The sequence below is a fragment of the Barbatula barbatula genome, assembly GCF_947034865.1.
Source record: "Barbatula barbatula genome assembly, chromosome: 1".
Lineage (NCBI taxonomy): Eukaryota > Metazoa > Chordata > Actinopteri > Cypriniformes > Nemacheilidae > Barbatula > Barbatula barbatula.
In genome coordinates this window covers 25881327-25909311 of record NC_136766.1, presented here as the reverse complement: position 1 = coordinate 25909311, position 27985 = coordinate 25881327, and the positions used below count along the sequence as shown (strand labels likewise).

The 27985-nt window shown below is 39.9% G+C and overlaps 1 protein-coding gene across 1 annotated transcript in view; it reads left to right on the top strand.

The window, feature by feature from the left end:
- dnah2 (dynein, axonemal, heavy chain 2) overlaps window positions 1–27985 on the top strand; it is a gene marked incomplete at its 3' end in the record, with an annotated part of 134062 nt that overhangs the window by 93320 nt on the left and 12757 nt on the right. Inside the window, exons 41-75 of the mRNA XM_079449974.1 lie at window positions 3927–4063; window positions 4974–5111; window positions 5203–5361; window positions 5621–5773; window positions 6055–6146; window positions 6654–6852; window positions 9904–10128; window positions 10222–10326; window positions 10611–10799; window positions 11592–11677; window positions 11753–11883; window positions 12411–12560; window positions 13523–13690; window positions 14058–14218; window positions 14313–14452; window positions 17060–17192; window positions 17595–17734; window positions 17950–18160; window positions 18376–18492; window positions 19012–19153; window positions 19460–19629; window positions 19772–19892; window positions 20258–20418; window positions 20509–20634; window positions 21115–21263; window positions 21557–21623; window positions 22584–22734; window positions 24699–24847; window positions 24927–25060; window positions 25202–25346; window positions 25545–25744; window positions 26228–26354; window positions 26471–26657; window positions 26858–27006; window positions 27754–27937. Of these exons, the coding sequence (XP_079306100.1) occupies window positions 3927–4063; window positions 4974–5111; window positions 5203–5361; window positions 5621–5773; window positions 6055–6146; window positions 6654–6852; window positions 9904–10128; window positions 10222–10326; window positions 10611–10799; window positions 11592–11677; window positions 11753–11883; window positions 12411–12560; window positions 13523–13690; window positions 14058–14218; window positions 14313–14452; window positions 17060–17192; window positions 17595–17734; window positions 17950–18160; window positions 18376–18492; window positions 19012–19153; window positions 19460–19629; window positions 19772–19892; window positions 20258–20418; window positions 20509–20634; window positions 21115–21263; window positions 21557–21623; window positions 22584–22734; window positions 24699–24847; window positions 24927–25060; window positions 25202–25346; window positions 25545–25744; window positions 26228–26354; window positions 26471–26657; window positions 26858–27006; window positions 27754–27937 (5196 nt within the window). The remainder of the gene's footprint in view (window positions 1–3926; window positions 4064–4973; window positions 5112–5202; window positions 5362–5620; window positions 5774–6054; window positions 6147–6653; window positions 6853–9903; window positions 10129–10221; window positions 10327–10610; window positions 10800–11591; window positions 11678–11752; window positions 11884–12410; window positions 12561–13522; window positions 13691–14057; window positions 14219–14312; window positions 14453–17059; window positions 17193–17594; window positions 17735–17949; window positions 18161–18375; window positions 18493–19011; window positions 19154–19459; window positions 19630–19771; window positions 19893–20257; window positions 20419–20508; window positions 20635–21114; window positions 21264–21556; window positions 21624–22583; window positions 22735–24698; window positions 24848–24926; window positions 25061–25201; window positions 25347–25544; window positions 25745–26227; window positions 26355–26470; window positions 26658–26857; window positions 27007–27753; window positions 27938–27985) is intronic.

The following is a 27985-nucleotide window of genomic DNA, read 5'->3' as shown; positions in this document are numbered from 1 at the left end:
TCAAAATATCTTCTTTTCCGTTCTGCTAAAGAAAGAAAGTCATACAGTGTGAGTATTGTGACAGAATTTTCATTTTTGGGTAATCTATCGCTAATGTATTTATTAATACAACCTAGCTCGTAACTCTTATGAGTTTGCTGCTAGAGTAAATTGTCTAAAAAGATCAAGTAGATACTGTATGACAGTATACACTAGTAAATCTAGTCTTTATGTCTAGGTCATGGGTCATTGAATTGAATCAGATAAAATGGGGGATCCCCCCTGTTTTTTTTATTGGGGAACCAAAAATGACTTAAATGACCTTAAACATTTTTTTACAACATATATTGTAAGACAATACTAAAAAGTATTATTCTTCATTTAGTTCTGTGCAACATAATCAAATATAAAAAACCAAATTAATAACCTTAAAAATGTGTATAAGACTTTAGAATTGTGAGTGAAAGTGGGGATTTATAACCATTTTTTCGCTTTATCACAGAGGCGCCAGACAACCAGTACACAACAGAGGTGTGACCTCTATGTTAGGAAAATTATGAGCAAGCTCATGAATTCCACATGAAGTTTTGTTTTTAATTTAATAATGTCAACATGTTTTTGTGAGGGGTAGGATTGGGGGAGAGTATTGTATCCCTACTATAATATGTGAGCATAGAGGCCCTCTATAGTGTAGCTAACCTAAACATCTCTATGTGTGATCTATGCATTAAGTACCAGAGTATTTGTGCCTGTAAAGGAGCTAAATCTGAGAATCCTTTCGTCTTACACCGCGTCTACACCGGACGTGGCGCGATGCAACAAAAAAGAATGCATTAGAACCCATTAGAATTTTTTATTTTGTCCACACTGGATGCAGCGCAACAATCCCATTGGAACAAGACATGTGTCGCGCCACGCCAGTCGCTTCCAGTGTAGACACTGTGTTATTTATAAGAAACAGATACAGTACATAAAAATGTTTATTACTTTATTTAGCAATATGTGTGTAGGCAGATCTCTGCCCTTTCCTGCATGCTTTTGTTCCACCCTGGACTTCTGCAGTTACTTCAATTCCTCTTTTTCTCTTTAAATGTTTAAATAGGCTGCATCGGCAGTACAAAATAATAGTACATCTGCCAAAGGGAATGAGTCAGTATGAATTAAAAAGTCATAATGGTGAGACATACTGCAGTACTAGAACACAGCATTCATTGCGGTGTCCTGATAGAGCCGAATCATGTCTTATCATGTCAAGAGACGTTTTCTTTGGGTGGGAACCAAAAATGACTTAAAAACAAAAACATTTTTAAGGATATTGTACGGCCGTGTCACACTTGACTTCTTGAGATTTAAGATTGAAAAGTGGCTAACGGGTGTTTGATACTGGAGTTATAGGGTAAGATTGGGCTGAACGACTGGCACTGTAATAGATCTGACTGGCATAATAGTCCCACTGATATTTTATATAAATATGATATTTCTTAAAAAATGATTACCTGATTGATTTTAATATAATTACAAATAAGATGATTACATTCGAAATCAATACAAATATATATTTTTGGATAATATTTTATTGGCATCTGTTATCAAGCCTCTGAGCCTGTGAGTTTGTGGTTGGCTGCCCAGTCAAACTATTCCAGTACTTTAGTGAAAGAAAATGTGACTTTTGTATAGCGGCGAACACAATAGAACATCACTTAAAACAAATCAGAGTTACGTCATTACAGAACTGTAACACTACAACAGAGTGTATGAAGCTGGTCCAATTGTGAATGTTGTGAACGTTTTGATTCAACTGCACTTTATGGGAACACATGGTGGTCTTTGCTGAAATAAGCATGTTTTACTGCCAATTCTATTTCAATACAAAGAACAGAAGACTATATAGCATTGATTAGTTTGCTTTTGGTTATAGAAGGAATATTTAGGCTAGCGAAGGACCCTTATTGAAACGACTCGAACCTTGTGGATGCAATTATGTCTTAACAGAAACTTATGTGAAGTGATAACAAAATCATATGCGACTGTACGCTACAGTACGTTCATCACCGTATTGTGCTTCATTTGCTTTTTCTTTTTTTACATAAAGAAAAATTCTTAAATAGATTTGTTTTGTAGGCTACTAACTCATTGCATAATATTTTCAAGGATATCATGTAAGCTTGTTCTGAAATGGTCACAAAATCATTATAAACAATAACTACAACTAACATTAAGTTCACCCGGGGGAGTGGGTGTTAGCTAATGCTGTAAAACAATATTTTTAAGAAGCTGGTTTATATTTAAATGGCAAAATTGCATGTTGCCTAGCTAAGGCATTTATTAATTTAATAATTTTACCAGCCCACCCTCTGAACTGTCGAGCCCCTTAGCATTGTCAAGAAAAAAGTCCAAGTACCGCCCCTGCTATGGAGTAAGGGGCTGTGTTCTCCGAGGCGTTTCTGCCAGCTTACAACGTGTTTTTTCAATTGTTTCCAACTTAAATGCTTTTTTTTTACTAACAAATAGCCATTGTCAACTGTTTAAAAGAAGAAGTCAAATGTGAACACAGCCTTAGACAATACTAAATATATAGACAATATTTACTGTATCTTATCTGCACAAATTTCTGATTTATCATTATTATTTACTTCTAAAATAAATTCATCCGAGGGACCCCCTTGAGGCTAATTTTTACTTCTCATTGGGGATCCCTAATGCCGCGTCACCCGCCCAATAGAACTTTTTGAAATACAATTCAGTGGAAGGGTGACTTTGGTCTTAATAGTGGTAATTGTAGTAGTTGTGAGTATAATATGCAGTAGTTGGCTATAAAAAGTTTTAGCTTTGTGCTTTGTGAGGAATTCTAAGAATGGAGAATTGATTGCTACAAAACAGCCTTCCCTGGTTAGTTTTCACACATAATCTTCAGTCATGATTATAGTCAATTTTAAAACCGCTCCTAGTGCACTATTGAACAGCGTTTGGAGAGCGGACTGAAATGTTGTACGTTAAGCTCTAGTAAATTTGATTTTGAACACTTTCATCTTGTCTCGAAACTCTTGCTTTGCAATGCAGACTTCTAATGAATTCCTATTTATTCTCGCACCTCGGGCTGCTTGTTTACTTGATTTTGTTTAGAAATCTCTTTTCTCTTTTTCGGTGGCTTCCCCTGTGATTAAACTTTATGTGTATGTACTCCTCGCCTGTACTCTCGGTCTCTCTCTTTATATGCTACATTTAGTGGTAGCTCTCTCTATCACATACAGTTTTCCATCAGTCTCAAGGTGGTGCTCTCTGGATGTTTTGACCAAGCCAACACTGAGCGGAGGAATGGCATCATGCGTCAAGCCTGCCTAGGTTTCCATAGCAACATGTGCTACTAAGATGCTTTGATCGCTCTTGCCACCCGCCAGTCATTAAATCCAACCAATCAGTGTTCCCATTTTTGCATGCTTTTATTTTATTGGTCTCATTTAGTAAATTCTAGAGTTGATATCACTGGGGGCCATAACTTGGGGCTTGTTGTGTGGATGCATGTGTGATTGCAGAGGCCCAATATAGTTTGTTTTTGTGCCACTTCCTGTTGTTGTGTGAGACAGGTCTGGTGTTATACGCTTATCCAGGCAACCAGCATGCCTGCTGTTTCCAGTGTGTATTTGTGCATAAGACAGATGGGCCGTGTACTGTTTTGTTTTTTATAAGTTTGAGTTTAATAAATGAGACATACATGGGCAGATAAAGAGACAGAGAAAGATAAATGATCAATCAGAGTCTCCGCCACAATTGCCTGCGAGTCTCTCTGGGGTCTGTACAGACGAACTTGGGAAATAAATCTGACAGCGAGAAGAAGAAGAGAAGGGAAAAATGAAAAATATAGAAAACCGAAATCCAGGGTGTATTAGGACATTGTGTTTGTGTGTGTGTGACGCGCTAACACTTCCTCTCTGTGTGCACGAGCTCAGATGAGAAGCCTGATGAAAAGTGGATTGTGTTTGATGGGCCAGTGGACACGCTGTGGATCGAGAGCATGAACTCTGTCATGGACGACAACAAAGTCCTCACACTCATCAATGGAGAGAGAATATCCATGCCTGAACAGGTACAGGTGCTAGACCATACACTACCACCAACCAGGATTATTTCACTTTGATTCCAGATATGAGACGGTGTCCCACCCAACAAACCCAACACAGTACTAATCTGTTTGCATCAATTATTTTGGAATTTTATAATGATGAAATGTCATTTTTCACCATAAAAATTAAGCTGTAAGTATTTCATCATATATACAGCCGCAGAAAAAAATCATGTCAAATGAAAATTTCTAGATGTATTGCGGACATTCCAGTGCAGTGTCTGTCGAATTTCAACTAAATTAAACCTCAGGAGGGACATAAAGTCATCCAACAGCAATATGAAAGAACGTCAGCATGACAAGAGTGATAAAAATCAAGGTTAAAATAATCTTTGAAAATGTCCTAATATTCATGTTCAAATATTACTGTTGTTTCTTTGGAGTATTTGAGGTCTGAAAAAATACGGAGCATCTTCTCTGTAATGTTGACGTCCAGTTTTCTCCAGTTTTTATTTTCTCCAAATAAATGCAATTAGAAACAATATTTTTATTAAAAATTTTATGTACTTTTTTAAATGAGAAAAACAGTCTCTGAAATTGTCTCTGTATATCTCTTTCTTATCTTTCCAGTCTTAAATAAAAAAAGAATTCAAAACCAAAATAAGTAAATTCCATATTGCCAATATAGTTACTCATTGATTTTTCACATAGTATTGTTTTCATAATAGAAAGACGAATTAAAGTCCCACACATTGTTGTTACTTAGACGTACGTTGTATAACAAAATGTTGAACCTTCTCTAGGTTCTTTGGAATGTTATCTAAACAAACATTTACGAGATATGACATTGTGTGCTACTTTTCTGCATCACCGTAATGAGTTCAAATTGTATGTTTGGTTGGGTTTTATCCATTAATGTGAACATGTGCTGCAGGTGTCATTATTATTTGAAGTGGAGGATTTAGCTGTGGCGTCCCCTGCTACCGTGTCTCGCTGCGGTATGGTTTACAACGACTACTCCGATTTAAGCTGGAAGCCGTACGTTCAATCCTGGATGGAAAAACGACAGAAGGTTTTAGACACATCATTAAACTCACACATCCGTGGTATTAGATTTCCTAAGTGCTTTAGTTCGTAATATTCTCTCTCATCTACTCTATCAGATTGAAATGGATCATTTAAAGCAGCTGTTTGAGCGGTATATGGAGAAGACCCTCACTTTTAAGAAGATTCACTGTAAGGAGCTTGTGAGCATCACTGAACTGAACGGAGTGGCATCGCTCTGTAGACTCTACGACTCACTGGCCACTCCTGAGAACGGGGTCAGAACACTCACACCTCATTGATGTTTTCATATGACATACAGAAGAAAAAACGAAGATTCATTATCACAAATAAATCACTCGTTTTGTATGTAGTCAGGATGTTCAGACATATGTTCTTTGGCGTTGGGATGTGATCTTGCAAATCTTGTGTCAATGTTTGACTTCATCAAAACATTAAGCTTCATTTAACGTGCTATTTAGTTTGGTATTTGTTCAGATTGACTGATCGTTGCTCTTATTCTCTCTCTACGGTTAGGTCAACCCAGCGGAAACTGAACACTTTGGCCGTATGGTGGAGCTCTGGTTCATCTTCAGTCTCATATGGTCTGTGTGTGGCTCTGTGGATGAGGATGGACGCAAGAAGGTTGACAACTTCCTACGTGAAATAGAAGGAACTTTCCCTAACAAGGTACACTTAACAAAATGTCAAAACACATTTTTTTTCCATAAATGGACACCAACTGGTCTCAACGTCCTCAGTGTTATTCCAAGACATCAATGATTTTTCACTCGGGTGTCCTACAAAAAACACAGTTGCAGTAGTTTATTATGTTAACTATAAATGTGTTTCTTTTGTAGCCGCTTGCATTTAAATCAGCTGATGCTCTGCGTCCAAAACTGATATTCGTTTCTGCCTCTGGACACAAGTTTAACATAACCAGAGAAATAATCATCTTTATTAAACCTCAGGATACCATCTATGAGTACTACGTGGACACCAGGAACAAAACGTGGGCGTCATTTGAGGACAGGCTGCCCAAGGCCTGGCGCTACACTTCCAAGTAAGATGTGTGTGTGCCCCTGTTCAGGGGTCTCTGCCAGCCGCCTGCGGGCTCAGTCAAAGGCCCTTCGCTTGGCTCCGACCCAGACTTTTGAATTCCTCATCTATTCATATATTTCATCTTTTTACCCATCTTCGTCTCTCTCTTCTCTCCTGCTCTCATTTGTCATGTCAGTCCAACTCTTTCCCCTTCGTTGTCCTTTGTCCTCTCCGCTCTTTCTGCTCCCTCTTTGTCGCCTGTCCATTTTTTCCGCCCTTTTCTGCCTGACTCTTTTTTTATCCCTCTGTTCATTTGAAATGTCTCGCTACATCTTTCAATTTTCAGTCTTTCAATCAGGACTCTTCACCTCCTACAGTTCCTCATTCATTCTCTTCTCTCAAGCCTCCCACCCCTTGTGCTCACTTTCTCTCTCTTTCTCTCTGTATTCTACCTCTATAGTTTTACCCTAGGCGTTGCACTTTTCTACTTTCTTGCAGATGTCTGTTTAATTATTATGTATCTCTGCAGCGCTCCATTCTATAAGATCATGGTGCCCACAGTGGACACGGTACGCTATCATTATCTGGTCAAGGCACTGGTGAGCGCTCAGCACCCTGTGCTGCTGACAGGTCCAGTGGGGACAGGAAAGACGTCAGTGGCCCAGAGTGTCCTGCAGAGCTTGGACGCAGTCACATGGGCCACACTCACCATCAACATATCCTCACAGGTATTGAGAATCACTGATGGCATTAATAATCATGCATATCAACAGTAGCTCTTTCTTCCTATCTCGCATATCTTTTTTATTATTCAGCTTTTGGGTATGAACTATTTAGACTTCCCTTTTAACACTTCAACCCATCAAACAAAACTCTGATGTGAAATGCACTCGGTTAAGACTCGGGCTTGCGCCAAATACTCTAGTGGGAGTTTTTTAGCATGTACGTTTAAAAAATGAATGGTACTTTTGAAAAATGTGACCCTGGACCATGAAACCAGTCTTAAAGTGGTCATATGGTGCAAATACATGTTTTTCTGTGTCTTTGGTGTGTTATAAGTTGCCCACGCATGTATTAGACACGTAAAATCGCAAAAATTTAAATGTCGTAGCAAAATTCTATCCGAAAGCGAATGCTCATGTAGACCTGCCTTAAATGTCTTGTGTAACCACACCCTCACAAATCTACGTCAGTTCGTGGTATGATTTTACTAAGACAGCCCAAATGTTTTCTCAAGTAAGGTGGATGTAAATGTACCTGTCTCTACAATTGCTTTGGAACCTGATGTTCCAAATATGGTAAGAGGCGTTACATTTCCATCACACGCTTGCAGTATTCGACTGATAACTACGCCATGGTTAACTGGCTAATCATTCAATTCAATTTTATTTTATTTATATAGCGCTTTTCACAATTTGCATTGTTCCAAAGCAGCTTTACAGGGGAAAAACGAAAAACCCATGAAAGGGTAAAACACACTACATGGTGTGTTATATAATAAATCCAATTATTCTAGTAAATAATATCTAATGTCAGCATCTCCTGGTGGTTTATTTAGCATATTTTCTTTAAGTGAATGCTTGGCTGAAAAGATGCGTTTTTAATCTAGATTTAAATTGGGCGAGTGTGTCTGATCCTCGAATAATATCAGGAATTCTGAATCATAGCACACCTGGCTTTTCAGAGCGATGAGCTTTGTAAAAAATCTACGATAATATTTGTTTAAGCTTTGTCATATGACTTCTTTAAGTAGCACAGGAACATTTGTTGCCAATAATAAATTGTAGGGATAATCAAATTATAGATGTTTCTTTTATGCCAAAACCATTCAGATATTAAGTAAAGATCATGTTCCATGAAGACATTTTGTAAATTTCCTACCGTAAATATTTAAAAATAAAATTGTGTGTGGATGGCTACAAACTTCACACTGTGATAGCCGCTCTTTGGGAGTTACCCACTCAAGTTTGGTATCTACGTAAAGCTTAAAATTTCTCCACTACATCATTACAGCAGTAAGCCAATAGAGAGCATTAAAGCAAACTTGGTTCTTCTTCGCAACGGCCTGCTACAGCAATTCTGAGCGTGTCTGGAAGTCTTGTTTCAGGGTCACTCATCATTTGGAGGTTGCATGCAAAACTGACTGTTCAAAAATCTGAGGGGGCTTCTTTGTTTGAATGGGCATGACGCCTTCGAAAGTTATTTTCTCAATAGTTAGATTTTTTTTGCACCCTCAGATTCCAGAGTTTAAAATAGTTGTATCTCGGCCAAATATTGTGATATCCAAACAAACCACACGTTGATGGAATCGTTATTTCCAGATTATGTAAATACATCTCAATTTCAAAATATCGACCCTTAAAACTATTTTTTGTTGTCCAGGGTGACAAATGTGTTTTTAAAAGGATTTGCTCACAAATTGTACATCACTACTCATTGCCTCATAATCATTATTGTGCCAAGGAGACCTAGGGTAGGCTGGTTCTGTGACAAAATATACTGCAGTTTGCTTTGAATAAAAGCAGTAACATCAGGGATTCTGTGGGTTGATCCCAAAAGTTTGAATCACGTTATGACTGATGTGTTTTCAATGGTCTGTGAAGTAAATGGAGAGTTAAAAGATTATTGTCTCATCATGGACTCTGTAATCTTATTCTACACCCTGTGACTTCTTCCTGTGAAACGCATAAAGAGAAATACTGAAGACTGTACTTTCTATGCTATTATAGAGAATGGGCACAGAAAAGGACAAATATTAGTATTATGAAGTAATATTCTAAGAAGCGGTTTCTCATGCAGGTCTCGATCCATAGTCCCAGACTAATTTAAATGTTAGAAGTGTCTTGATCGAAAACAGCTTGCACTGACACATCTTTAAATATATCAGCGCAACTGTGTTGTCTCGAGATGCATGCAGTAAGTTTGTTTTCAAAAATGACTTAAATGTCTTAGTTTAAATAAGACTTAGCCCTGGTTCAAGCTAATCCCTGTCTGAGAAACTGAGCCACACGGTAGCTTTATATAAAACATACCCAAGTGTAGCAAGTGTGTCCCTTTGTGTTTAGTGGAAAATGAAAAGCATATGTTATCAACATGTGGGCGACTAAATAATGCCTGAATTAGCTGGTCTGTTGCTAAGTCCCGTTGAAAGAAAAAATTCCAATGCCTATTTTTTTCATCAAATACTGCAAATACTTTTATTTGAAATAGTCTATAAATGTGGGTCAATCTCTTTTTAAAAACCGTGTGCCTTCATAAACTTTAGTTAAAATCCTACCTGTAATAACTATCCATCTTAAATGACGTATGTTCGACGGCTTGGGCGGAGCATCTGTTAACTCCTCCTCTTCAACTGTCAGTCCGCTGCCAGTTCTATTTCAAAACGCAAAGGCTGTATTTATACATGCAGTCAAATTGCAGTGAAAGACGAAAGCCACGCCCACTATTTTTCTATTGGGGACTTTAACCTCTTCCAATTTCCCACCCCTTTCGATTTTTTAATGGTTGACCCCTTTAAAGAGACTCAGAACTGTGTGTTTGTGTAATATTTTCTAGTGGTCAGATGGCAAAGCCTGATGAGTAATTATTCAAGCACACGGTGAGATCACTACCATCATCATTATTATTCTTAGACACCAGTATCACTGGTTACGAAAATAGGACGTTTTCAACTTACTCCTCAAACTGTCACTCACTCTCATTGAATATTTTACCCACTTACGTTCTCTGGATGGCATTCTTCTCAATGCTGACACAGTTTTTCTTTCTCTCTCTCTCAGACTAGCTCTAATAATGTACAGGAGATCATCGAGTCTCGAGTGGAGAAAAGGATTAAAGGTGTATATGTGCCGGTGGGTGGGAAGAACATGCTTGTTTTTCTAGATGATCTTAACATGCCCGCCATGGATGACTTCGGCTCCCAGCCTCCACTGGAGCTGCTCCGCCTCTGGATTGATTACGGCTTCTGGTATGACCGCCAGAAACAGACCCTCAAGTCTATCAAAGTAAGTCATTGTATGTGGAGTTTTCATTTACAGGTTTATAGTTGTGTGTGAGTTGGACGCGTGTAAGTGCTGTGTCATGTTTTGCTCTAAAAGGACATTTTTCTTCTGGCTGCGATGGGGCCTCCTGGTGGAGGTAGGACTCACATATCAGGACGCCTGCAGAGCCGCTTTAATCTCATCAACATGACCTTCCCTACAGTAAGTACAGCTTGATACCCTTGAACAGTCTAAACAAGCCATATTCTCTGGAAAAACAAGCATTTGCAGCCTGAAATTGTCCTTTGATGACATCACTGCTAATGTTCGAGGTTTTAACTGCAAAAAGGGTCAAGTGCATCTTCCTATTGTTCAACTATATAAAGTTCAATGGGAACAGTAATAATGCAATATAATATGTGTAAAATAAAATATTTTTGTTAAAGTAAAAAGTATAATTTATTTAGTTATCAATTTCTTCTTGTACTCTTTCGTTCTCTCTCCAGGAGTCTCAGATAAAGCTCATCTACGGCACCATGATCAGTCAGAAGCTGCAGGAGTTCGAGGAGGAGGTGAAGCCCATCGGAGGGGTTTTGACCCAGGCCACCCTGGAGCTGTACCAAGCCATCAGCGCCCGTTTTCTACCCACACCCGCAAAAATACACTACCTCTTTAACCTCAGAGACATCTCCAAGGTACGACACATTGTGTGGGATTGTCTCTCCACTGGAAATGCAGCAGCTTGCGTTTTATATTGTGAATTGTACACGGCGATGGTGCCGGTTTAGAGTGCCACATTGTTTTAGCACGCAATTCACTAAAGGAATTATGGAAATCAGGTAACGGCCCCAAAGCGCCAACAGCGTTGGCGCTGAATGCAATTTGCACAACACCATTCCCCATCTTGCCGGCCAGTTCTTAGCACTTGGTTGTGGAAGACACAATAGAGTACTGCATTCTGGCATACCTTACTGGGACTGCACAGCATCACTTCATCACTGGACCTGAACAGGTTCCTATAAATCTCATCTGTGGTTTTAAACTTTTCCTTATCATTTAATAACAGATCATTACTTAAATGGTTGCTGGAATAGGGAATAACAATTATAACAAGGACGTGTGTTTGCATTAAAACACTTGGAGTTCGGTTCATCAGAAAATAATACAGCTTGTTTTACCCTCATGCCTATCTGGTTTTGATACATTTGTTAGAGAAAAGATGTCATGCATTATAAGCTAAAATAACATACAAAAGTAGCAAAGCGGTTTAGCATATTCACTTCTGAGCAACATTTTCTTTGTTTAGACCAATTGTATAACCAGTATGATACTGTACCAAAAAAGGTGTTACTGACACCACGCAATGACATTTATTTGGAGCTTGATCAGAAAATAGAAATGATTTTATATCAGAGAATTACACAGAGGGCTTTGTATGCGTGTTCGATCTCATCTCTCTTCTTTGTTTCTCCTTCTCTGCTCTGCAGGTGTTCCAGGGATTATTACGAGCACACAGAGACTTTCACGACACCAAGAAGAGTATCACACGCCTTTGGATTCATGAGTGCTTTAGGTAACAAACAGACATAGACACAAACACACACACATATGGTTGTTTTAGATAAAGGAGGTTTTGTGTGTGTTGCAGGGTCTTCTCGGATAGATTGGTGGATCATGCAGACATGGAGACATTTGTTGGACTTTTGTCAGAGAAACTAGCATCTCATTTTGATGTTCCCTACCACACCATCTGCCCCAACAAACAGCCCCCTGTGTTTGGTACACACTGCTGAGTTATATTAATATGGCATTATAATTCATCATAGTATTATTATTATTATTATGTAAATTTAGTGGTTGAGTCTTTTGATTTGAACATAAAAATTTTAATAAAATAAGTAAATTCACAATTATTTGTGTAGCGCTTTTGACAATGCAAATCTTTTTAAAGCAGCTTTACAAAAAATGCATGTTTACATGTTACCAGAAAAAAGCTGAAGATGTGATATTATAGTATTTATAGCAAAATGTGCATTTTCATATAGATGGTAATATAATCATGAAAATAATTGCTTTACGTTTTTTTACAAAGTATTCCATTTGAAATTGTTTAGTTCCTTAAAGGAGTCAAAAGTTCATTGGCTACTTCCAAATGATCAAATGTATACTGACTGTATACTAAGTAAATGGCAAATGCTATTTACTGTTTCTAAACGAAGCGTCTAAAATTGCTATAATGGTTATTGCTAAATATTTTTTTAGTGGTGTTCAAAGAAAATGTTTGTTTCTGTGTGTGTTTGTTGTAGGGGACTTTCTCAGGGAGCCCCGTGTATATGAAGATCTGTTGGACTTCAAGGCTCTAAAGGCTTACATGGAGATCCAGCTGGAGGACTATAACCTCACAACTGGTGTGGTCCCCATGAGCCTGGTGCTCTTTAGAGATGCAATAGAGCATGGTGAGCCCCTCCCGCCAGAACTGTGTGGTTTAGAGGTTAAATATCCGCAAGTTTGAGCCGTTTCAGGGGATACTTGAGCTAATACCATTGTTCTCCTAAACAAATCACTTAACCTCAAGGTGCAACAGGGGAACTGTCCCTTCTATCTCGACGTGTTGCCATTCTATGGTGATGTAGTCTAAAAGTCGTACAAAAGAAACAAATTCCACTGGCCCTGATTGTGTGGCGATAAATAAAGATTCCAATCTACTGATGTCATTCATATTAATGGCACACCGCTGCTCTCATCATTTGGTTACGGACACATAACAATACCCATAATTCACTGCAAACTCTCAAGTCCCATAATTCGGTGACCAATCTGCTGCTCAGTCAAAGTACAGTTCCCATTCAGTACTCATACAAATACAACTTTTCACGAAATCACACGCACTTCAGCCCTCAGATCCCCCACTAGCATGAATAATTACCCCTCTAATTCCCACAAAGAAGTCCGCGGCCGCATTACAAACCCCTCAGCGGGGAGAATAATTAGGCAACGGGTCCCACAGCCTATATGTCATTCAGCTTCGTACACGCATTTGCTGTCAAACATGCACATAAGAATGCTTTATTTCCATCCTGACGCACACACTCTCCTCGCTGTGGCATTAAAGCGGTCTCAGTGAATGCGTCCCACACATCACAAACTCTTAGCTCAATGACACGCCGTTGTGCATAGCTGATTGATTATAAAAATTAGCAAGTGTAACGTATATATTTACGAGCATATGCATTATTAACCAATTGTGATTTTGTGTCAGTTAATTTGTATGTGATTGTAAGTTTCCCCGCAGGAATGATGTGTGCATTTTTCTATGCATTAGCATTTTAGTGCGTTTGTAAATGTTGCATTGACCAAAGAACGCATAATTCATGCATTATGGTTATAATGAAAGTGCTCTCTCTCTCTCGCCCCTCAGTAAGCCGCGTGGTACGTGTGATCAGTCAGCACAGAGGAAACATGTTGCTGGTTGGTATCGGAGGCTCAGGCAGGCAGAGTTTAACCAGGTTGGCCGCTTTCATCTGTCAGTTTACAGTCTTCCAAGTGGAGGTCACCAAACAATATCGCAAACAAGATTTCAGAGATGGTGAGCTCTCATGTGACGGACACCTTCTTCTCAAATAACCAATGCTTGGTCACTCTCCCCCCCGCCCATCATGACAGCGTGTGCCCCCTAATGCTGACTACACTGGCTTTTTCAGAAGAGTTATCGATACATTCATGGATGTGAAACCGTAAAACCAAGTAATGGGGCATTGTTGAGGTGTTTTATAAATGTCCTGTGACATGTTTTGCTCAATGTGCCCAAATGAGAAAGAAAAGCACTTTGGGTAATGATGTTGCCCGTGCTGCAATCCAAATGATCTGTTGTCATGCATGAACTCAGTCTTCACAGCATAGTTTAACGTATTCTCAATGCTGAGATATTCGACACATTTCCTCTCCCCATGCAGACATTAAAAAGCTCTATCGATTGACCGGAGTGGAAAACAAGCCCACTGTGTTCCTGTTTAACGACACGCAGATCGTGGACGAGTCCTTCCTTGAAGATATTAACAACATCTTGAGCTCCGGGGAAGTGCCTAACCTTTATAAAGCAGATGAGCTCGATGAGGTGTGTGCATGTGTTTATACATATACATTTTTGTTATGACTGTGAGCATGTGTTTCAAAATTGAAAGCTTATCTTCCGTGATGTGTTTGTATAGATCCAGAACGCTCTCTCAGACTCTGCCAGGAAAGACAATATCCTGGAGACTCCAGATGCCATGTTTAACTACCTGATAGAGCGTGTCAGAAACAACTTGCACATTGTGCTGTGCATGAGCCCTGTGGGAGATCCATTCAGGTGATCTATGAGTTTCCATAAACTTTTATTGATTTACATGACAGCATATTGGTAGGGACAATAATTTAATTTATTAATATCATATGCGTTAATACCACACAACCATTCAGTTTACTGTCATTTTAATATTTGACATGGCGATACGCAATATTAATGATATTACAAATATCATTGTGATGCTTGTTTTACTTTTACAGATTTGTTTTTATATTATGTGGGTTGATTTTATTAAGAAAAAAGTTCATCACAAAAAAAATGACTTGAGCTGGATTCTTTACAGGTAGGGTCTACAATTTAGTGACAGTATCTAGCTGACACGCCAACATAATAGGTGGTCTTACACTTACTTAACATTTCGTTACAATACTTGTGCCTTTCTACTCTTGCAATTTGGACAACAGAATAAACCAAATTAAATATGAATTTCACGCACAATTTTTAACAATTTTTATTATTTCAATGCAACATAGTTGTGAATTTTGTCCGGATGCGATAATTGTGTATTGAAAATAGGATCTAAAATGTCAAAAAATATGATGAAAACTTCACGCTGAAAAAACACCTAAATGTGCCAATAATATAGAAATGCTAAATAGTTACCATACGAATAGAGAGAGAGAGACAAATGATTGATAATAATAATGTGATTCATTAATACAGTGCCTCTCCATAGCTCAAGGACACTTTACAATGTAGATGCAAAAAACATAACAAAGCAGTAGAGTAGAATATTTCAAGAAGGAGATAAGAGCAAAGACAATTATAGAAAGTATATTAGTATATATAAATATAATTAAAAAAGTATATTACTTAAGAAGTATAACCTTCAGAAATCAAATAAGTTTTGAGCTACGATTTGAAGAAACGAATTGAAGAATGATTAATAATGCAAAAGAGTGCAGAGAGCAATAACCCTAAACGATCCATACTTTGTGTTTATCTCCCTTTCTTTTTCTCCACGGAAATACAGTACAAATCCCTTTAATGGCATGTTTGTACCCTGCCACTTCTTAAGTCTTCAGTGTCTCCACAAATAATATCTCATGTGCATAAATGTAATATAGCTGTCAGTAATACAGCCCACTGCTTAAAATCTAACATGCTCGAATATCTCAGTCAGTCTTGATTTCCATACTAACGTTGAGATCCATCCTGTGGCCTCTTACGGCTTAAGATCTCCCTCTGAGGGCTTGTTTCACAGCGAGTGCCAAAATACAGTTTGAGCGCACAGACTCGCACACATTATAATTGCTCATGAATCAACGGATGGCTCAGTATATGAGATCAGAGTGGATGAAAGTTACAACTGTGTGAAATTAGAGAGAACGACAGGAGTGAACCTCTGTGGCTGTGTCATGTCACACACATCGGGACGACGACAAAGCTCTGCTCGATATCTGCAATCTCTTTAGTCCGTGCTGTTGTAAGCTTACAAATATTTTCATAAAAGATGTAGTCAATTTGGCTTTGCCTCTCTCCCTGTTTATTTCCCCTGTCTTTAGCTAGCTGTGTCTCACTCAGTTTCAGCTTTATTGGCTTTATTGGCATGACGAACAACAGTGCATTTGTATTGGCAAAGAGATGGTATGTTAGCGGCAGACTATAGTTATAGTGAAGGGTTGTGCCAAATCAATAATGATAATGGCACAATAATGGCAAAAAAGATCCATAATAATGGGTGATATTAGGTGAAATGAGAGAAAACAAAACTAGAGAGACGCAGTAGATTGCTCATTGGCCCCCAGATGATAGACACATTCTCTTCTTCTGTAATTATGCGTCACACTTTTGCCGCTATAGACACATGCATGGCAAATGTTCTTGTTAATCGCTCATTTGCATCTGCTGTCACTTAAAAGCGTCAGTTGTGTGTAATACCTGCAGGGCCTTGAGTCATTAAATTTGACAATCTGAGTCATTGAAGCCCTAACTGGGATTAGTCGTGCACTGGTCTAACTTTAATAAGACCGATTGGAGTGGTGGGTGACATCAGCGGTTGTGACAAATCAACATATACAATTTGACCTGTCCACAGTGAAAAGATGCTGAAATTAGTCATATTTATGTTTTTACATATAATAATAATCTAATTCCATTTATCTTTTTATTATTTAGAAATTATTATTTATTGTATGCTAATGCTAATGCTAATATTCCGTTTCACTCTGAAGTGCGTCGGAATATGGAAGGCCATTCAAATTCTGGCCACGTGATGAATGTTTCAAGGGGTTGGTTCGGCGTAAGAAGGAAATTTCTATCATGAATTATTACACACCCTCAAGTCGTTTCCCAAACATAAGACCTTTGTTCATCTTTTGAAAGATAGTTTGATAAGGTCAGAGAGCTTTCTAACCCCCATAAGCAGCAACACAATGGACACTCAAAGCGCAGAACGTTAGTAAAGACATCCTTAAAATTGCGCAACGTATACAAAACCCGTCAAAAGGTCTCGATTTGTGTTCTGAAGATGAATGAAGGTCTCATGACCGTGAAAGGACTTGCGAGTAATAAATAACAGCATTTTTATCACGTCGCCACACAGTTTAAGTCATGTAAATGAAAGTTGCCCTATTTAAGCAATGTACCTGTATGTGTCTGTGCATGTAGGAACCGTATCCGACAGTATCCAGCGCTGGTGAACTGCGCCACTATAGACTGGTTCTGCGAATGGCCTCGTGACGCTCTGTTAGAAGTGGCACAGAGAAGTCTGGGTGGCCTCTCTCTAGGGAGCGAAGACGGGGTGAGATGCATTAACAAAATAGACACAAAATTGACAAGACATTATGTTAACACACCGTGCAATAACCTCAGTGATACTCACTTATTTGTAGTCTTTGTGAGGAGCTTCATGTTTTAGTGGCTGATATATAGTGAATCATTCATGAAGGTTAATTGAATTTCAAGTGCTGAGATTCATCAGGAGTCTCTTTTGCTCTCGTGTCCTTCAGCACTGTAAGACTACACGTTCCTTTTTCTTTTTCCTCACTGATTTTGAACGGTTCATATGACTAACCGGAGGTTCTCCGTTGAGTCTTTTTTTGTCAGGATAAATGGGGAGTTTAGCGTACCTCTGTTGTGTCGTTGTGCGAGGTTTGTAACAGTAAGAGTTCATTCAAGAGTCATTGCACTGGTGGCTTCACAGATCCAGACTAAAGTGGCCAGTATCTTTGTGACCGTGCACCAGTCCGTGGCCCAGTTCTCTCACAGGATGAAAGTAGAACTGAAGAGACACAATTACGTCACTCCCACCAACTACCTGGAGCTGGTTTCCGGATACAAGAAGTAGGAGTCTTTTCATTTCTCATCCCTGTGTTACTTTGTGAAGATTTATTTGTTTTCCTGTTTCCATTTACTAATGTCTGTTTACGGTAAACCAAGTATTTGTCTTAAAGGGATAGTTCACCCAAAAATCTAAATTTTGCCGGGTAAAAATGACAACATTTCGATTTTTGGGTGAACTATCCCTTCAAAAGTTGTCTCTCTGCTTCTTGTCTCAGGTTGTTGTCTGAGAAGCGTGAAGAGTTTGGGGAGCAGGTGTCTAAGTTGAAGAACGGTTTGTTTAAGATCGACGACACACGGATTAAGGTGGAGGCCATGTCCGTGGAGCTAGAAGATGCCAAGAAGAAAGTGGCAGCGTTCCAGAAGCAATGTGAGGAATATCTGGTTGTCATCGTTCAGCAGAAGAGGGATGCAGACGAACAACAGAAGGTGCGTTTGTTTGTTTGTTTGTCAGGATTTAGTTTACGTTCCTCATCGGTCCTGATGTTTCAGAGCATCTGGGAGTATTTGTATCGGAGGTGTCCCTGCACATGTGTTTTTGGTTATGTGTGTTCGTGTTGTTTTACTTTTTGATATGTGTTAGGCAGGGTTGTGTTTTTGTGATATTTATAACCCTCTAAGATTGTCTGCGCTGTGTTTGTTAGGCGGTGGGTGCTCACAGTGAGAAAATAGAAGCAGAGGAAATCAAATGTAAGGCCATGGCAGAGAATGCGCAGAGAGACCTAGATGAAGCACTTCCTGCTTTGGAGGAAGCGATGAAGGTATTATTTCTTTCAATAAAGGCTGACAATCAATGAAAGCATCTGATCTTGATAAAAAATAACTAAATATGTGTATTTTTCAGGGTTCGGACTTCTTTGCTTTTATGACGTCATGTATTAATTAGCATGTTCATGAGTCATGACATCATCATATTTGCATTCAGTCTAGTGTCAGCACTCGGATCTGTTTCTTTTCTCTTCTGCTCTCTAAACTGTCACATGTTGTTTTCACACCTCGGAATTCCCAATTATAATATCATGTCGATATTTTCCGTCGCTAGACGGATCAGGAATAAAAATCGTGACTAAATGTGACACATTTATACTACATTACCTAGCGCTAACTTACACTAAACTGCTAAAATCGTTATTTGCAACAGCGGCATCACTGCACAAACATTTTAATTCATTGCATCCATTACCAAACGTGCCGAAACCAAATGTCGCATGTTGTTTTGCAAGTCGAAACTGAATTCATATCGTTGTCATCAATAAACAGTCTTGTTGGTCTCTTTACAGGCTCTTGAGTCACTGAATAAAAAAGACATGACTGAAATCAAGTCTTACGGCAGACCTCCAGCTCTTGTGGAAACGGTCATGCAGGCTGTAATGATCCTCCGAGGATGTGAACCAACCTGGGCAGAGGCCAAAAGACAACTGGGTACGAGAGACATTTCCAGATCTTTATTAAATCACTCCATTACACTGATGTCACACATAGATTCGGGCACTTGCCCAGGCGTGAAATCCATACCAGACTACTATATAACTAACATCACATGAGCCAAATAGAGAGAGAGAGAGAGAGAGAGAGAGAGAGACTGGGGCAAGTAGAGGTTGGTTGATTCATTAGCATGCCAGACTATATTTAAAAAGGTCAGCACAATGCAGTGGAAAGCATAGAACAGATTGCTCCGAAAATGAAATATGTGCTTGCCCGAGGCTGAATTCGAGCCATTTGTTTTAGGAGAGGGCAACTTCATTAAACAGTTGGTGAATTTTGATAAGGACAACATATCTGACCGCGTGTTGAAGACCATTGGACAGTACTGCACACAGCCCGACTTTCAGCCTGAGATCATCGGACGGGTCTCGCTCGCTGCTAAGTCCCTCTGCATGTGGGTCAGGGCCATGGAGGTACACTCACAAATATACATATTAACCCTCACAATATACGTGCATTAACAACTTCTGCCCTTACGAACATTGATTTTAACTGTGATGTTCAAAAAAAATTGTATAGTGTACATATTCATCCCATGTACTGTGTATGTGTCAGGTTTATGGGCGTATCTACAGGGTGGTGGAGCCGAAGAGGGCCAGGCTGCATGGAGCAATGACGCAGCTGGCTGAGAAACAGGCCGCGCTGGCTGAGGCTCAGGGCAAACTCAGAGAGGTCAGTGTGTGTCTATGTGCCCCGAACTCCGTTACCCTGTTCCAAAACCTACTGTGCTGTCTACAAAGACAGCATTTTGAGGCATCATAGGCATGCTCCCAATAAAAAAGGGAGCCTAATTCTAAATGTGTGTTACATATAGCAATGCCATTCCCAGAATGCATTGTGACACAAAACTAAGATGTTGGATGAAGTGATATTACCTATAAAACAAATCATGTCTTAGTGATGGGCAGCTCACTAAGTATTGGGACAGAGCTTATCTGTGCATACATCTGCACATAAGTCTAGAATTTTGTATACATAAGTGTTATTCAAATGTATAGCATTTAACAGGTTGTGTGTGTGTGTGTGTGTGTGTGTAGGTAGGAGAAAAGCTGGATGAGTTAAAGAGACAGTATGAGGAAAAGCTGTCCCAAAAAGAGGAGCTACGTAGGAAATCGGAGGATATGGAGATGAAACTGGACAGAGCTGGAAAACTGTTGTCTGGACTGGCAGGAGAGAGAGTCCGCTGGGAAGAGACAGTAGCTGTATGAACACACACACACACAAATACAGTCACCGTTTGGATATGCAGGTGTGAGCCCTCATATGTGACCGTGTCGCGTGTGGATGTTTAGGGTCTGGAGAAGAACATGTCCTGTCTGGTGGGGGATTGCCTGCTGGCCGCTGCCTTCCTGTCTTACATGGGCCCTTTCCTGTCTAACTATAGAGATGAGCTGGTCACAAAGATCTGGATGACACAGGTGCCAATCCATCACTCCTTCCTGTATTCCGCTTGAAACGTTTCACTGAATTTGCAGCAGTGCTTGCATTTAGAGGAACAGTTCACCCAAAAATGTGTTTCAAACCTGTATAAATGTATTTGTTCTGATGGAAACAGAGAAAGATATTTTGAAGACTGCTGGTAACCACACAGTTCCTACCCACCATTGACTACCATAGTAGAAAAAATGACAATAGTAGTCAAAAGTGCCCCAGAACTGTTTGCTTTCCTACATTCTTCAAAATATCTTCTTTTGTGTTCAACAGAACGAGGACATTTACAAAGCCATTTTTTCTACTACGGTAGTCAATGGGGTCCAGGAACTGTTTGCTCACAAGCATTCTGGAACACTTCTAGTTATTCTACATTGAATCCTTTTATCGCATTTAAAGTATTAAGATACTTAGATGACGGCTCTGTTTCTCTTGCCTCGATCTTCCTCTGTCATTTTCATCTCTAGGTGAGAGAATTGGAGGTGCCCTGTTCTCCAGGGTTCAGTTTCGCAGCTTTCCTGTCTAAACCCACAGCAGTGCGTGAATGGAACATCCAAGGTCTCCCATCCGATGCCTTCTCCACAGAGAACGGAGTCATCGTCACCCGTGGCAACCGGTCAGACACAGAGAGCCAATCCCTTAACACTAATTAGAATAATGATGATATCTCATGAATAATGGGCGGCAATGAATAGTGATAGGAGAGTAATTAGCTAAAGATAATAGTAAGCTCAGTTTCTTTCTGATTGTTCATTTATGGCCTGCTCATTTCTTTTCTATGCGCACACACCAAACAGATTAATGGCATTTTGGGATTATAGATTGTTATGAAATGGCCTATTTGTGGATAATGTGACGTGCATTTATAGAGCTCATGCTTCTCATCTCTCTCTCTGTCCTTCCCCACAGATGGCCGCTAATGGTGGACCCTCAAGGACAAGCGCAAAAGTGGATTAAGAACATGGAGCTTAAAAGAGTGAATATTTAACACGCGCTTATCTTTTAATTTATTTATAGTGTTCATAGGGTCAAGACAGACTGCATTATTTGCTGTAAACATCCAAACAATCTGGATATCAGAACAGTACAGAAACCTAGAAAACAAGGCAGCTGTGATTAGTAATATGGGTTAGATTTACTTCACCACAGAGGAAAACATAAGCCACATTGCAACATTTCCTGCTCAGTCACGACGCCTGGTCACGTGACTTAGACGAGCCGTTTGCAGAGGCCTTAATTAAAGTGTTAGAACTTCAAACTCAATCCTCCTGTGTGTTACAAACCGTCGCTCCTCTGAGATCCCGGCACCTCACCTGCTCTCCTTCAGCGGAACACATCGTGCATTTATCACAGATGCACATTAATGTACTCGCTCTCTGTCCTCTGCGTCAGGACGGTTATTTTGTGTGCTGTACTTAGGATGCATAGACAGACAGATAGGAAGATAGAAACGTGAAACAGTTGATAAGTGTTCTGTTGAGTGCAAGAAATGGCTCTCAGGTGTGTTCAACTTCAGAAGGAGCTATGGGAACGCACACACACACACACTTGCGTGCAGTCTCTCCGGATAATTTGCTGTGCAGCTTCTGTCCTCTCTCTCTCTTTGTGTCTGACCTTTTCTTCCTCTTCGCAGGTCTTTTCTCTTCTGTAGTGGTGAGTGTCTGGAGCGGCAAGTGCCGTTCCCACGCTAACGGTATACGCTGACATTTACCAACAATAACGAAATGACAGAGCCGAAGCCTCTTTTCTGCCTCCCCCAGTTCTTCTCTTTCACATCCCATTTTCCTGCTTCAACATCCATTTATCACTTCTGAATCATATTTATCCTCTCTGCTCTCATCTTTTTCCTCTTTAGTTGAAATCGTTCTTTCGTCCTCTGCGTGTCCTTTATGTTCTCCTTGTCCTCATGTGCTCTCGCTCTCTTTCTCCGTCGCAGGGGTTGAAGGTCATTGACCTGCAGATGCCTGATTTTTTGCGGGTCCTGGAGAATGCAGTGCAATTTGGTTCCCCAGTTCTCCTGCAGAACGTCCAAGAGGAACTGGACCCGGCACTGTCCCCAATACTCAACAAGTCCCTCACACGAGTTGGTCAGTCACGGCTCACACACACACACATGCGTGACAGTCAAACCAGTCCTTGCATGTTTTTCACGAACTGCCAGTGGTACACATGCGGTGTCTAAAAAATCTCCCTGATATATATACGGTACCATTCAAAAGTCTGATATGCGCCGATATGTCTGATATACGCTCGCCTGATATGTTAATAATGAGCTTTAAAAAATTACTTAGACAGATAGAAATATGAAACAAAATTTTGGGGAAAATATATCAAACTGGGGGCCCAAATTGAATCGAGGGGGGCCCAGTTTTTGGTCAATTTATGAAAAACTTACATTTTTAAAAGATTTTGTGAAATCAAACATCAGAAAAAGAATACCACCAATAATACAGTACAGTATACAGTATAATTACAGTAATGTTTCATTGAAATTTTTTAAGTTCAAGATCATAAATCGGCCACAATGCACCAAGGGGACCTTACAACGAAAAAGTCTAAGAACCACTGAAATAATGAAGAAAAAGCAGCCTATAAGAGTCCTGAATAGATGGTAACTCATTCAATACTCTTTGGAAAAGCTTCTCAGGGTGAGACCTCAAGAAGGTGGCTTTTAAAATACGAATGAGCGAATGATTTTGCTATGACTAAACAAAGGTTGACCACTATAAAACACTAAAATATAACATAGTTTTGATTTATATTAGATAATTTCACAGCATAATTTCCACAGTTACACCTGTCCTACTCCATAGTTTTGATGTGTTTACTTGGTAACGCTTTAGATAATGTACCACATAATTAAACAGTTTAAACTAAACTAATTAAATAATAACGTGACTAATTGTAACAATAATGTACTTATACCGTACATATTTGTAGGTAAAGGGAAACAATATGCGACGATAAGGGTTTGCATGACCTACTTTTCTAGACAACAATTTTATTGGGAGAAAGTTAACACTGTGTACATTATGTACAATAACAATGCAGCAACAAATTGTAATAACATTTGTATACTTTTATTGTTACAGCACACACATATGAGGAAATGATGAGTTTCTGCTTTGTTTTATTGTTTATACCAAATATGCTCCTTACCTGATGAAGGTGTATCTTAAACGGTCGATCTCAGGTGACAGTCATTTGAATCATTTCCATGTGAGTCATTTAATTTAACGCAGTCCATTACCTTCCATACAGCAGGGGTTCCCAAACCTTTTCCTTATCAAGACCCACCAGTTTCATTTATAGAAAAAGGGCAAAAACACACATTCGTTCTCATGTTTTATAACTTTCTGTGAGACAACTGCACGTTAACTCCCGGACCAAAAAAGAAGAAAAAATATGCTGGTAGCATAATATACCGTAAATATACCAAAGATATCGAACCCAACCACTTACGTTAAAAGTTGCAACGTGATTGGACAGCTTTTATATTTATATTTTAAAACGTAACTTACCGGACATCCAAAACAATGCTGTGTGCACAGTGCTGCACGGGTTATACATGCTCAGTGTATGCCTGCACATATGAGGGTATTTTAGGCAAGCTGGTAACTCGCGAAGACCTCATGAAGTGTTTAAAGTGGCGGCAGGAATTCCTCCGTTGCATGCGCAAGCACATATTTAATAATTACTCCTTTTATTTTAACAAATCACTTGATTTTCGCGTCATATATTGTTATCACTTCCTGTTTTTGGTTCTGTCTGTTGCTTTTGGTCCGTGTTCCGTTCACATTTCAATGGAACCGCGACAGGGTTCGTTTGAAAGTAGGCCGAGACCCATCTTTTCAGCGGTCTCGGCCCGCTTGTTTGGTGAGCACCAGGGTTTGGATGGCACACTTACACAAATAAACCGAGCAATCGCGCCAGAGTTCGTTTCAACCGAACCAAACATGGTATAAATGAAGTGTTTCCAAACTTTTAACTGGTACTGCAAGTGTCTGTTTATTTCCTATTATATGCACATTTGTGTATGCGTGATCTACAGGGGGCCGGTTCTTGTTAAAACTCGGAGACAAAGAGGTGGAATACAGTCCTGAATTCCGTTTCTACATGACCACCAAACTGTCGAATCCACATTACACCCCTGAGATCTCCTCCAAAACCACAATCGTCAACTTCGCAGTTAAAGAACAGGTCTGCGTAAATTTCAATATTGTGAAACTCGAGTCAGGTGTCTTGAAGGATGAAATATAATTGTGTGTGCATGTGTTAGGGTCTGGAGGCCCAGCTGCTGGGGATTGTGGTGAGAAAGGAGCGTCCTGAGCTAGAGGAGCAGAAGGACTCTCTAGTGATCAACATCGCCTCCGGCAGGAGGAAACTACAAGAGCTGGAGGATGAGATTCTGCGGTGGGTGGCACTCACAGTCACAAAACTGCATTAACACCTTTATACAAGTGCCATTGACATCATTAACTCTAATCATCAGTGTTTGTATTTATACATACTGAGAGATCTCACATTGTGCGCCCGTCTATTTCCTGTGAGCAGGCTGCTGAACGAGGCCACCGGCTCCCTGCTGGATGACGTTCAGCTAGTAAACACCCTGCAGACCTCCAAAGTCACAGCCACGGAGGTCGCAGAACAACTGGAGATCAGCGAACTGACCGAGAGCCAAATCGATACTGCCAGAGAGGTGAGAGAGAAAGAGAGGCACGAGGAGGGGTCAAGGAGAGATAGACTGCATAAGAGAGGTGCTGAAAGGGTTGCCAGATTGGATTAAAGATTGCTTCTCTGAATAAGGGAGGGAGATAAAAAGAGTGCTGAGATGAGGATGTTGATATAAAAGAGGCAGATAAAGCTATAGACACCCCCGTGTGTGTGTGTTTTTCAGGCCTACCGCCCATGTGCCCAGAGGGCGTCCATCTTGTTCTTCGTGCTGAATGATCTGGGCTGTATAGATCCCATGTATCAGTTCTCTCTGGACGCCTACATCACCCTGTTTACGCTGAGTATAGAGAGCAGCCCCCGCAGCCACAAACTGGAGGAGAGGATAAACAACCTCAACAGGCACCACACTTATGCTGTCTACAGGTCTGAAACACCAACTCACACATACACTTTTGTGCACCATTCAGAATCGCAGCGAGAAGCTGATTCATTTCCACCTGGATTCCTGCATTTAAAGTGTAGAAAATATGATGCTGGAAATTAAAATGTTGACATTACCCTAATGTCATTCGACGCCTGTATGTTTTGTCTGTGGATCACAAAAGAAGATATTTTGAGAAATGTCTCAGTCCATACAATGGAAGTAAATGGGGCCCAAATGTTGTATCTTCTTTTGGGTTTCGTAAAATAAAGGAAGTCATGCAGGACTGGAATGACTCGAGGGTAAATAAATGGTACAAAAAATAAATGTCCCTTTAAAGACATTGAATTAATATGGAATCCAGTGTGAAAAAATTCATACTATTCATTTTTCACGTAGCATCTGTTTGATGCCTATCATTGATGTGTCTGAATCATATTAAAGTGACTTTGAGAGCGATATCAGTATATCTGATCGGTTTTCAGATACACCTGTCGAGGACTGTTTGAGTGTCACAAGCTTCTGTTCAGTTTCCAAATGTGTGCCAAGATCCTGGAGGCATCGGGCAAACTCAACATGGATGAGTACAGCTTCTTCCTTCGGGGGGGACTGGTGAGGAATGCTGAGGGCACTGTGCCTGTTTGTGTGCGATGGGAAAATATGGTTTTTACTTGTTTAAAAAGGAAAAACGTCCTGAAGTTGCATAAAGTGTGTGTGTGTCTGTGTAGGTGTTGGATAAAGAGGAACAGATGGATAACCCCTGCTCTACCTGGCTGTCTGACGCTAACTGGGACAACATAACAGAACTGGATAAACTGACTAATTTTCATGCGCTCATGGCCTCGTTCGAGCAGTACCCACGAGACTGGCACCTCTGGTACACAAATCCAGAACCAGAGAGAGCGCCTTTACCTGGTATATTGTGTGTGTGTGTGTGTGTGTGTGTGCACGTGGGTCAGGTTTAGCCTGCATTGTCCTATATTTTAATTGTAAGTGTCTCCACCTTTCTTTTAAGTTGTAATGGTAATGTGATCTTTTATTGTTTACCTCCGTTGTAACATGATAATAGTTTGCTGTTGTTTATGGTCTCTCTCTCTCTCTCTCTCTCTGAACAGGAGAATGGAAAAACAAATGTAATGAGCTGCAGAGGATGCTGATTGTGCGTTCTCTCCGGCAGGATCGCATCTCGATCTGCGTCACAGACTTTGTGATCAAGAACCTGGGCTCTCAGTTTGTCGAGCCACCCATCCTCGATATGAAAGCTGTAAGAGACCTGCTTGACAACATACATAAACATACAAACACTGCCCACCTTAAGGCTTAGCATTGATCATACATAATAAGACAATTCTAATAATAAAAAAACAATATACAATATAAGGAAATACAATTACAATCAAAGGAAATCTGAAAATGTATGTTAAGAAATGAACACATATACTGTATATATTTATTAAATGTCTTTGATTCTGATTGTTCACGATAAAGCACAGCCTCTCGTACCTTATTGCTTACACCAAACGCCCCTCTTTTATAAAAACTATGAATATTGCTGCTTTTCTTCTGAAACCTTGCATGTCGTGATGTAAATATTTTGCTATAAATCATTATTATTTGTCACCCTTTATGTTTGTCACTGGGTTTTGCAAATATCTAACCAATAAAAGTGCTTGTCAACTTCAACAACACAGAATGTAATCGTTTAAAAACTACAGTGTTTTTTCGATTTCCTGAAAAACAGCGGATTGGGACATCAGCGGTTTCTGTAAGACAGCGACGATATTCAGCTTTTGAAATGGGAAATTGAATATGAGAGTGTTACACAATAAAATTGACCAACACCCTCATCTTCACAAAATATATAAAATATGCTACAGTTTTCAAAGACCACTTTTTCATTAAACGTTATTATCTGTCTTTTTGCATTTTTTTCCTAAAAAAACAAACAAATAAGAAAACCTGCAGCCGTACTAAAACATGTTTACTCTTTGTCTCTGTGTGTGTGTGTCAGGTTGTAGCAGACAGCACCACAAGAACTCCTCTGATCTTCGTGCTGTCTCCTGGGGTGGACCCAACGGCAGCCCTGGTCCAGCTGGCAGAGACGTCAGGCATGGGTCAGCGCTTCTTTGCCCTCTCACTGGGTCAGGGCCAGGCACCCATCGCAACGCGCCTGATCAAAGAAGGAGTCAAGAATGGTGATCTCTCTCGCTCCGCCTCTGTTCTTGTCATTTTTCTTTTTCTAT